Here is an 11,649-nt window from a genome sequence, read left to right as displayed (position 1 = left end):
AGGACGCAGGAGTCATCTGCTCTGGTGAGAACCAACACCCATTTACATCTTGAATATTAAACATTGTAATTATGATGAAGCAATGATTGGCAGACATGAGATAGTTTTGCATGCCTTTATTACGTACAAAATGAGAGACAATCTTGACACACTTTAGATGTTTTATGTGCAATCACCTTGAGTCAGTCTGTTGTCTCCTAACTCATGAATTAACTTCTTACACTTATATAGCACTTTTCTGGACACTCATCTGAAAGTGCTTTACAGGTAGTGGTGACTCCCTTCCACTTCCACCAATGTGCAGCCCCACTTGGATGATGTGACGGCAGCTAGAGTGCGCCAGTTCACTCACCATACAAAAGCTCAGGGAAGGTGACTCTATGATATCCATAGGGATAGAATTCCAGAGCTCTGGGCTGCAGACAGGAGACCAGAATTAGAAGAGTGAAGGTTGTGAGGTGGCGAGTAGGATGATAGTAACTCTGGCAGGTACTGGGGTGTCAAGCCATGCAGAGACTTTTAGGGGAGCATGAGGACTTTGAAGTCGACACGAAACCTGATAGGAAGCCAGTGCAGGGACTCCAGGACAGGAGTAATGGGATCACTTGCACTAGACCTGGTGAAGACTCTGGCTGCCAAATTCTGGACATGCTGAAATTTGTTCAGTCTGGGTTTAGATACCCTACCGAGCGGAGCATTACAGTAGTCAAAGTTACAGAGCGTTAAAGTAGCATTAACTCGATTAGGAACTCCTGGCCTCACAAGTGCATGTCATTGGTGCTTCCTTACCACCCTAACACCCCTTCAGCCCATGTAAAAGACAGCTTTCTATTGGTGATGGGTTTCCAATTTTATTGTTTATTAAGTAATTATAAATATTTATTAAGTTACAACTTCATTCCTAGTCATTATCACAAGTTCTGCACTTCTTTTTGGAACTTATGGTATATAGACCTAATTTACCTGAAGTTATGCTACTCATTTTTGAGTAAAATAAGTACAATTTATGTGTTTTTTTGACTACAGTAAAGACCTGAGGAAAACATGTTGAGTGATTATCAAAGACTAGATTATGTCAAGGTTTAGCCAAGATACTAGTTTTGAAACCATTTCAAATTTTGCAAGGTGCCACATATTTACTTCTGTTATGTTTCCAGTCACAACTGACCATATGATGTTATCTACAATGAAAAGACAGAGTCACAAATTTCAAATGACCCTTTATTTTGCAAACATCACAAATTCAACAAGCCTTTTAGATAAAATGAACAGTGACATTTGTGTGTGTTTGTGTGTTCACGCACATGAATGCAGTGGGTAATGATGGCGTGTGCCTATATTTGTGGTGTACGATGCTGGTTTTTACACCCCTTGGGGCACAGAGCTGGCACCTCTTCCTTTTGTCTGTTCTTTTGTCGGGGGGCAGCTGCTGGGGAGGTAGAGCTGCCCAGATCTTTATGCCACATTTGCCTGGTTTACTCGACATGTATTGTTGGGAAGGACAGCTGTAACGAGTCCACGTGACGAAGTAGTAGGATCCTATGCAGACGAGAGAGAGAGTAGAGGCATAAACAACACAAGTGCCCAATCTGAATCGACAGGCGAGTTCGTGGTCAAGAGCAAAGGTAAGTTCAAAAAGCCAAAAGTAGTCGTACAAGAGGTTTCCAAAAAAGGAGCAAGGTAGGAGCTCTCTAGGACAGAAGTCAATAGCGAGCAGCAAGTAGACAGTTTAGAGGGTTTAAATAGAGCTGAGTGCAGAACGGTACAGCGGTTGGTGATGGTTTAACACGTGCAGTGGGGGTGTTATAATTAGTCCGCTGCTGGAACTGGTTTGTGGTTTGTGGTTTGTGGTTTGTGGGTTGATCTCTGATGACTGGCAGTCCTGACAACAGCGACCTCGGAGGGGGACCAGGCGCTCATCCACAGTGACTTCCGGGCCACGACTGTAAATGAGTGGCAGGCGCTCAACCCACTTGTCCCAGACATCTCCAGTGCAGCGAGTTCGTCTCGTTGACGTCGAGCAGGTCTTGTGTCCCGCTTGTCAAAGCGAATGGCTCTTGAGAGAATATGAAAGGATTGACATAGTAGCCCGAAAAATGGCCCGACCAGACTCGGCATGCTATCAGCTGGTGGTGGCCTCATTCCTTGATCTGTATATGCCAGAGAGAATCAACAGACCCACGTATGGTTGAGAGTCTACCAGACCACCTCCCTCCAGCTATCACTATGCACACGTCTCCCCTCCAGGTTTGTCATATCTAGGACTGTCCTTACAATAGCCTTTGGCAGAAACAATTCAAAGCTGGACTTTATATCTTCAACACGGGACACGGTATACCTTTTGGCCCTGGGCCATCCTGAAACTAGCAGCTACTGGGCTCATCAGCACTGCTGAAATCCTGTTTTGAGGTGCAGAGAGCAGTCAGGACATAATATTGAGCTGTTAGAAAGAAAACTGAATGCTCTAGATTGTGTTTCAGATATAATTTCTGTGTTTTTATATTTCACTTCACATACAGATGTGCAGACCCAGGTGTGAGGTGTAAAACTCGAGCAGGAGGTGGAGGCTCATGCTCTGCTGCGCTGCACACGCTGCTGGTGTAGATTAGACATGAAAAAGGAGCTTGTCAGATAGGACCAAGAAACACATCTCATGTGGATAAGACATCAGGGATACAGAGTGTGAATTTTCCAGGGTGACTGTAAGGGGTGTCTCTGTGATGTGATTCTTTTACAGCAGAAATGTCCTGAGTGTCTCTGTTTCTCCACAGAAGCAGCTGGGGGCGACACAGACACAAACCCAGCAGAGAATCCAGGAGAGAGAGAAGGAGCTGCAGGAGCTGAGACAGGCTGTAGAGTCACTCAGAGTGGGTATTGACCAGAGCAGTGGACACACTGGCACACATTTCCACAGCTGGATATTGGACAGTACCCTTAGAAAACACAGCATACAGAATAATGTAGTTTGAGTGTTTTCCTGTGTAATAATCCACTGTGTGACTCCTCCCTCAGAGCTCTGCACACACAGCAGTACAGGACACTGACAGGATCTTTACTGAGCTGATCCGCTCCATTGAGAGAACACGCTCTGAGGTCACAGAGTTGATCAGAGCTCAAGAGAGGGCTGCCGTGAGTCAGGCTGAAGGACTTCTAGAGCGACTGGAGAAGGAGATCACTGAGCTGAAGAGGAGAGACGCTGAGCTGAACCAGCTCTCACACACAGAGGATCACATCCATTTCCTCCAGGTAACATCACTGCTCTGTGACTCTGCACGGAAGGGTGTCTCTCACACAGAGCTGCTCCTGGCTTCTCCCCAGGAATGTGTGTTGTGTTTGACTGGAAACTCCTCCCTCTTCCCTGCTGCAGAATTTCCAGTCTGTCTGTGTCCCTCGTGGAGCTGGAGACTCACCCAGTATCCCTGTCAGTCCACACTTTTCTCCTGAGCCAGTGAGGAGAGCTGTCTCTGCACTGAGAGATGGACTGGAGGACATCTGCAAGAAGGAATCAATAAAGATTTCCACGACAGGTTAGTGGAGAACCACACTGATGTCTTTCTGAATATCTTACATATTTCCTGTTTTTCTCTTATATTGTTACTGGATTTTCTGTGCAGTGACTGAATTTATCAGTGCAGCTTATCTGTCAATGATTCAAATTCTCAGTAAAATATCTTAAAAGTTTTAGTCTCACAAATCTTTATGACAGTAACTGTATTGTTATATTGTGCTGTATATAGTTCGACAGGAATGTTTTAATATGAGCTACAGTCCCAGTATAGTAGAACAGTCCTGTTACAATAGGGGCTGCAGTCTCAGTATGGTACAACAGACCTCTTACAATAACAGCTATAGTTCCAGCACAGTAGATCAGTCCTGTTACAATAGGAGCTACAATCCCAGTACAGTAGATCAGTCCAGTTACAATAGAATCTACAGCCCAAGTGAATCAGAACAACTGTCATTCCTGTTACTCTGTTACTGCAGCCCTGATGAGACATTTCTCTTTGTGTCTCCCCAGTGACTGAAGTCTACAGTCTGCTGACTCCAGAGCCTGGGTCAAGAGCAGAACTTTTACACTGTGAGTATGTTTTCACAACAGCTCCCCCCTGAAGTGGTCAGTGAGGCTGGTTCAAACACACAATAAGAGCCCCTCCAAGCCTCCTGGGTGTTACCACTGGATGCAGTCCTGGCTCTGAAACTGCAATTGTCCATTTCTGAAGAGGAGCACTAAGAGACAGGTTTTTCTGGGTTTTCTTCAGCCCCTGTACAGAGCCCTCTGTCCTGTCTAGTGCACTTTTGTCGTGTAGAAACCCCACCTGGCTACCTCTTTAAATAGCTTCATCCTACATGGCTATGTCATGCTTCATGAGCTGGAGGTTTCAGCTGACGGATCGCTGTTCCACCCCACACGTCTGGTCGCATTTGATGATGTGGGGCAGGACGGTCCTCAGTCTGCTGGCCAGTAGCTTGGACAGGATCCAAGTAGCTTGGGCGGAGCGGTGGCTCTGTGGCTAAGGATCTGCGCCTGTGACTGGAATGGTTGCCGGTTCAAATCCCGCGGCCGGCAGAGGAATCCTACTCAGTTGGGCCGCTGAGCAAGGCCCTTAACCCTAACTGCTCCAGGGGCGCCGTACAATGGCAGACCCTGCGCTCTGACCCCAAGCTTCTCTCCCTGTCTGTGTGACTGTGTCTCCATGGAGAAAAGCTGGGGTATGCGAAAAGATGAATTCCTAATGCAAGAAATTGTATTGGGCTAATAAAGAAACATCAACATCATAACATCATAGGATCATTGACACCTCTCACTGTCCAGCTGATGTCCAGAGTGGCAGTGTTACCAGTGAGCAGAACATCTATGTATCTCAGTCAGTGATACTGGTCACTGTGGGTATAGGTCACCAGTAACACTCACTGACTGAGTGACCTGTATCCACAGTGTCCAGTATCACTGACTGAGTGACCTGTACTCAGAGTGACCAATAACACTGTCTGAGTGACCTGTAGTCACAGTGACCTGTACCACTGACTGAGTGACCTATACCTACAGTGACCAGTATCACTGACTGAGGGATATTGGTCACTGTGGGTACAGGTCACTCAGTCAGTGATACTGGTCTCTGTAGGTATTAATACAGTAAAAATCTGCTCTCTATCTGCAGATCCTGTGAAGCGAGCCCCTATCCCTAAATCACGTACGTACACTCTGTGAAAATCTGCTGACTGACAACACTGATTGTACTGACATTTTATTACCAGAGTGTGAGTGTGATTCACAGTGTCTGTATGTCTATGTTCCAGTGTGTGACTGTGATTCACAGTGTCTGTATCTCTGTGTTTCAGAATGGCAGTGGTTGTGCAGTGCTGCAGGTAAGTCTGTCTCTTCTTGATGACAGAGATGCTGTTTTAAGCTCTAGTGTCTGTGGTTATTGAGTTTTTGATTCCAGAAGGTCTCTTTAGTGTGAGGAAGTCATTCCTGGTTTGTATACAGAAGGAGATGTATTTCATTTTCATGTTTCTGTATCATCCTACATATAATCTCAGTGGGCTGTGAAGATCAATCAAAGTTTCATGGTGGGAATTTCTATTTCCATCCTGTGTTTCAGTCTATTGGCTAGTATGAGTCTCTCCTGGAGGGACTGACAGTGTAGGAAACTAATTTTCCCTGAAGGCCATGTGCTCTGGTCTCTGCTTACTCCTGAATGAGGGTCTACAGACTGAATGTGGCAGAACCAGTGATCCCGGATTTGGGAATAACTGTGAAATACCAGGAGGAATGAATCAGGTGCAGAGCCAGTCTCATAATAACAAGCCATTCAAATCCTGAGGAGAAAGACTGTTAAAAGATGGTATAATGACAGTACTCTTCCCCTGCAGCTTCACAAACATACAGCCTCTTGCGAGAGGCAGCAGTTTGACTCTGGTACAGGGGCTCCTCTGGGGCCTGTAGGCCTCTTCCTTGTCTGCGAAATGGCTACTTCACATGCCGACCGGGCTGATGGGTCAGAGTCAGGGCTTGTTCTATCTGGACAATTAGAGTGAAAGGAAAACTCAATCACATTTATCCGTTTATATTGGGAGAGAGTGCATCTTCTTAATTTGTTGTGAGAAGGAGGGTCTTATAGTGATTTTCAGCTCAGAATCATTGTGATAGAATATTCTGGTGTTTCTGCTCCAGTGTCTCATTATAGGAGGTGACTGGTACTGATTAAGATTAAGATTAAGATGAAGATGGTAAACTTGGTGTAAAGGGTTAATATGAGTTCAGCACACTAGGGTGTCTCTGTTTGTGATTATAGTATCTGTAAGACATGGAGTACCTGAGAGGAACTCTCCTGTTCTGACTTCCTGAGTTTGGCTGAAGGAGGAAGAGCTAATCTGAAGAGTGAAAGTCTCTTTGGGAAGAATGTCTGAACAGTGGACTGTGCAGGCTTCTCTGAAAGGGGACCAGTAGAAAATCTGGGAGCCCAGAGGGGTTCCCTCTGCCAGAATTAATTACAGGACACTCAGATGTGCACATTTTAACATCATGTGTTTACTGAAAGCTGTAATTTGAAGTTAATGGTTTGGTGTCACCACACCTGTCTGGTTACAAAGGGGTCTGGGGCAGATGCCTCTCAGTCAGGGGGTAATTATCTGGGAATGAAGGGCTCTTCCCAGGACAGAAGGCATATCGGTGTATCCTGACAGAGCTCTCAGGTCCAGTTAGAAAGAGATTTAGTGGACTGTTTCTCTTCCAGAGTCTGAGATTCTTCACCATCAGATGACTTAGTAGTCATAGAAAGAGATGTTGGGGTGTTTATCTGTCAGTAAGGAGTCTGTTTCTTGGGCTGGAGAATACATCTGAGAGCTGTGAGCTCTACTGAGACAGGCTACAATGATGTGGGTTCAGTAAGAGACTCAGTGGTGTGATTGACTCAGAATAGATCAGTAATTTCAACATCCGTTCATTAATCAATATTGTCAGTGAAGACTGGGGTTTTTACCTCAGATTTGGGTTTGTCTTCACAGGGCAGGAGGAGTAAATTTAGCTCCTGTGTTTCCATGTCAGACAGGACTTTATCTTCAAAGAGTGACACAGTGACTGTGTGTCTAAGAATGTATGTGTGAAAAAAACGCTACTATAATAGTTGGGGATATTTAATTTGAATTGAGGGACTATTCCTAGGGCAGTGGTTCTCAAACATTTTGTTTTTGTTTGAATTGAGGAACTATTTATAGGCCAAGGGTAATAAATTCACATTTAGTAGTTCAAGTAAGGAGATGTGTCAGCATGCCTAGGCTGCAAAGGAATAAGTAAAGGTCTATTCCTGCTGAAAAGAGAAGAAACACAGCATTTCAGCTGTGGAGACTTTTTTGGGTGTCTTTTGGTTGTTCTTCGTTTCCTATCAAAATAAGAATGTCTTAGGTTATCGTTGGTCACCCGTTAAATCTTCAAGCAGAAAAACCTCAAAAGCTTTTAGACCGCAGTATGTAGACATCAAATACACTTGAATTGGGAATTACACAATAAAATGCAGGAGAGGTGTAATTTGAAGGATGAAAAAACAGTATTTCTGCGTATTTTGTGCAGATGAATGTAAAGAGATAGGGGAATGACAGACAAAAAGAATGTCACAGATGTCGGAAAGGACGAACCGTGGAATGACAGGAGAGCGAAAAGACCCTATGCGTAGCAGCGAGACGGAGGTTAGCCCGGGCTCAGCTGTTCAGGGAATGCGGTAAAGAAACCTATGTCCTCAGGTAGCGGACGTGGGGGGAACTGGTGCTATGCAGCTCTCAGGACATCCGAACGTCAATGCTGAGCCAAGGCAGAATTAAAGACCCAGAAATATATAGCCCCAGAGAGAGAGAAACACCGGAAGGACAGCAGAGAACCGGAAATGAGAGACAGGACAGAGAAGGAGCGCCCTCTGGCTGCAGAGGACGTGGCAAAGAAAAGAATTCCAGGACAACACACAACCAGTTATACAGTTTGTCTATTGCTGGCTTCATGTTTAATGGGACCAACAGTAACAGTGACAGGAAGACAATAGGAGGGATAAGTCATCGTAAATGTATTCTGTTCAGTGTTTAAAGAGTGAGCAAACACCCCGTACAGGACATGTTTCTGCAGTTTCACATCAAGAGTAACAGATGTTTGGAAAGCTGTGTCAGTTCTACTTGTCACAGAAATGGTAAGAACGACACACATTTAACCCAGGAACACTCACTGACACAATGCTGTACTTCATGTGTACAAAAGACAGAACACATCCTCTTTTAAATTATTTTTTTTTTCCAGAAAGAGGAGTGTGACCATATTCTTCTGTTGTTAGAGTCAATGCTACTTTACACAGGACAGTATCATTGCATATATAATACCAAATTAAAATAGTAGACAATATTGTTCACAAATTAACTGCTGCATTCAAACACAATACTATCTTATCTAACCACAATAAATACCTTATCTCCGTGGTGCTAATAAGGTTCTGTAAATTTCAGTTACTCATGCCAGCACTGTGAAAGGAAGTGGCAGTTGAGTATTAAGCTGAGAATTGCCCTCCTCTCAGAACAGGGGGGTAATTAATTCTGATCTCTCTTTACTGACAGTGTTTCAATGACATGAAATCAGTCAGTGTCTCTGTGGCCTGTTTTCCTCAGAGCAGCTCAGACACGTGTTCTCAGCTGGTGTTCTCACATGGTCCTGGTCATTAAGAAACCCAGTGGCATGTTTCACTAAGAATGACACTGGAGTGTCAATATTATTTCATTAGTCCCACCAGAGTGAGTGTGTATTGGGGTGTTCGCCTATGATATTGGAGACCTCATTTCAAACAGGAGTGATCCAGAGCAGTGGTTCTCAACCTTTTTGGACCAAGTACCACCCCTGATTAAACCAAAGCATCCAAGTACCACCTACAAGTCATCATCTCATAGGAACCCCAGAAAATCTCAATGACCAACATGAGCGCACGTGCACACACACACACTCACATACACTTATAATAAATATTATCATAAAGGTTATTTGATATAGCGCCTTTAAAGGTGGCTTCTCAAAGCTCTTTGCAAAATGACAACAGGAACAACAACAATTAAAAATAAAGTATAAAAAAAGCACCATTTCATTGAGAGGGGTGAGACTGTTTAGTTGAGCAAAGCAGATGTGAAGTCATTTTTGAGCCTTGATACAATTCACAACAAAGTCTAACAGATTTTAAATCCACAGGCATTTTCTTGACGGCCAAGGCTGCAGTGCGTCCACTTCATATCTAGAACAACATCTCTAACTACACCGCTGTGTCGGCTTGTCATCGCTCTAGCACCGTCTATACAAACTCAGATGCATTTCATCCAACTGACGCCATTCTCTTCGATAAATTCATTCAGAAGCTGAAATATTGCAGTGAAAAGCATCTGCTCATCTTTTGATATCATCCGCCATATCAATAATTCTACGAGTGATTGTCTTTCGCAGGGGGCAGAAGGTCGAGCTGTTTAGCAGCTTTTTCTCCACAGACAATACGTGTCAGCTCTTTTCCCAGTGGTAAATAAGGTTCTTCAAAAATAGTTTGGGGCAATCTGCAAGCTTGCATTTTTCCCTGGTTCAGGGATGCATCTCAGAAGTTAAAAGAAGTTCTTATTTCATGCGCATGGGAGCGAAACACAGAGACACTCTGTGTATTTTTCTCAAATTAACCTAGAACAGTTCTTAAATATTTTTCTGATATCTATCACACTCTCTTGTGCTTACAAGTTTGGCATTGTTCCAAAATCACATACATTCTCCTACCTCCCTATTTGCTGGAGATAACTTTTTAAAAATACAACTGGTCACTTACGTTCATAGCACGCACTCCTATACAATGGTTTAGAATAGCTCTTGTGTCCAATCAAGTATTAACACGTGCTGTATCGTAGTACATAGGCGCCGTATTTGACACAAACTAATTTTATTAAAATAGAAAATGTGAAAACCCGTCCCAATTTTTCAGTTGGAAAACAAAGTTCCAGGGTCATATGGTGTAACACCTAGTGACGCTCCGCGTACCACTTGTGGTACATGTACCATATTTTGAGAACCACTGATCTAGAGGGTGTCTGTGTTTTCAGACTGATAGACTCTCCTGTGGAATAAGTCAGTGTTTGACACTTTGTCCTGTTCTACACAGAATGAGTGTGAAATATCAGCAGAAGACGTTGTCATATCGGCTTCAGGGCTGTAGTTTCCACTCTTGTCCTAAGCATCACTTGCACGTGTAATACTTAGTGAAACAATTACAAAATATGTAATTTCACATGAAGGGAAGAGAAGTAATTATTAATTTACTTGTTTTTCTCTCTTGGTGTGTTTGGGGGACAAAGACATTTCACAGTATAATTGAGTTGAGTTGTAATGTAATCGGCAGGAGCCTGTTGTGATGTTTGCTGTTTTATTCCCCAGCTGCTGTGACTCTGGACCCTGATACAGCTCACTGTGAGCTCAGCCTGTCTGAGGATAAGAAGAGAGTGAGACGGGGACAGAGGAAGAGTCTCTCTCACAATCCTCACAGATTTGATTACTGGCGCTGTGTCATGAGCAGGGAGGCCTTCACCTCAGGGAGACACTACTGGGAGGTGGAGGTGAATCGATACTGGATAATAGGAGTGACCAGAGAGTCTGTACGGAGTAAAGGAGATTTCAGATTCTCCCCTGAGAAGGGTTACTGGATGTTGAGATACTGGAGTTTGCACTCTAAGCCTTTTGATTTATCTGCTCTCACTGACCCTCGGACCCACCTCCCCCTCAGTCTGCGGCCCAGGAAGCTGGGGGTGTGTGTGGATTTTGAGGAAAGGAAAGTCTCCTTTTACACAGTGGAGTCCAGAGCTCATCTCTACACTTTCACTGACATGGTCTTCACTCAGGGGGAGAAGATCTATCCTGTCTTCTGTACCTGGGATTCAGATAAAGACCTTGAGCTGCTGCCTGCTGTCAGTGTGGAGATTAAACCCGTTACTGACTCATGAATACAGACTGACTCTCTCCCAGCTCTCTTTCGCACTGCTCATACTGGCAGACGGGTTTAGTGACGGGTAGTGAGATTATGTCATAAATCTAATAGTAATTTTAGAAATGACGATGTTGTGTCATGTTTAAACATTTAAAAAAAGTTTGAAACAGGGAAAAATAACATGTACGGGAGAGGGAGATATACCACGCTACCAGCCTGCTGTACTCCTGACTTTAATATACAATATCTCTAGAAACCCTACTGTTTTTACATTTATTTTAAAATAAGCTTTTAAAAATGCAATCTGTGTTAACTTCTCCTGCACGTGTAATGGGTTGTAATGGACGCTGTTGTTTCATATAGTACATAACAAGTACAGGTTTATTCCATGCTGAAAAGAGAAGAAAAAAAAGAAGTTTATACAATGAAATGCTGTTTCTCTTCAGTCTGAAGGGGGTGTCCCACACTGACAGACTGGAGGAACCGAGTCTCTTTAGTCTGAAGGGAGTATCCCACACTGACAGGCTGGCGTGCACAAATTGCCTAGATCTGGCGTGCACAAAGCTTGATCAGCTGCCCTTTCCCACAGGAGGTATGGGAATGTCCAGTGATAACGGGCTTCCCTGTCTGTCGGGGCAGTGAACAGTTTCTCAGACTGAGCTATTTTATATAATCG

At 44.0% G+C, this 11,649-nt stretch overlaps 1 protein-coding gene and 1 pseudogene across 1 annotated transcript; one reads left to right on the top strand and one right to left on the bottom strand.

The window, feature by feature from the left end:
- Window positions 1-673: 673 nt before the first annotated feature.
- LOC148666592 (uncharacterized) lies at window positions 674-2,613 on the bottom strand (annotated as a pseudogene).
- On the top strand, window positions 2,612-11,229 carry LOC148666591 (uncharacterized). The gene is made up of 8 exons (XM_088632920.1): window positions 2,612-2,626; window positions 2,772-2,867; window positions 3,013-3,246; window positions 3,368-3,527; window positions 4,019-4,078; window positions 5,160-5,192; window positions 5,341-5,367; window positions 10,427-11,229. The coding sequence occupies exons 1-8, from the start codon at window positions 2,612-2,614 to the stop codon at window positions 10,987-10,989; spliced, it is 1,188 nt and encodes a 395-aa protein (XP_088489046.1). The 3' UTR covers window positions 10,990-11,229.
- The last annotated feature ends 420 nt before the right edge of the window (window positions 11,230-11,649 follow it).

This window comes from Lepisosteus platostomus, chromosome 5, assembly GCF_059453375.1.
Source record: "Lepisosteus platostomus isolate fLepPlt1 chromosome 5, fLepPlt1.hap1, whole genome shotgun sequence".
Taxonomy (NCBI): domain Eukaryota; kingdom Metazoa; phylum Chordata; class Actinopteri; order Semionotiformes; family Lepisosteidae; genus Lepisosteus; species Lepisosteus platostomus.
The sequence above is the reverse complement of the archived record's forward strand: the minus strand, read 5'-3'. Positions and strand labels throughout refer to the sequence as shown.

What these genes read in the sequence shown, in the direction of transcription:
- LOC148666591 (XM_088632920.1), top strand. An exon ending in AATAAAGATTTCCACGACAG is followed by an intron (nt 3,528 to 4,018) that starts GTTAGTGGAGAA and finishes GTGTCTCCCCAG; the next exon opens with TGACTGAAGTCTACAGTCTG. An exon ending in AGCCCCTATCCCTAAATCAC is followed by an intron (nt 5,193 to 5,340) that starts GTACGTACACTC and finishes TCTGTGTTTCAG; the next exon opens with AATGGCAGTGGTTGTGCAGT.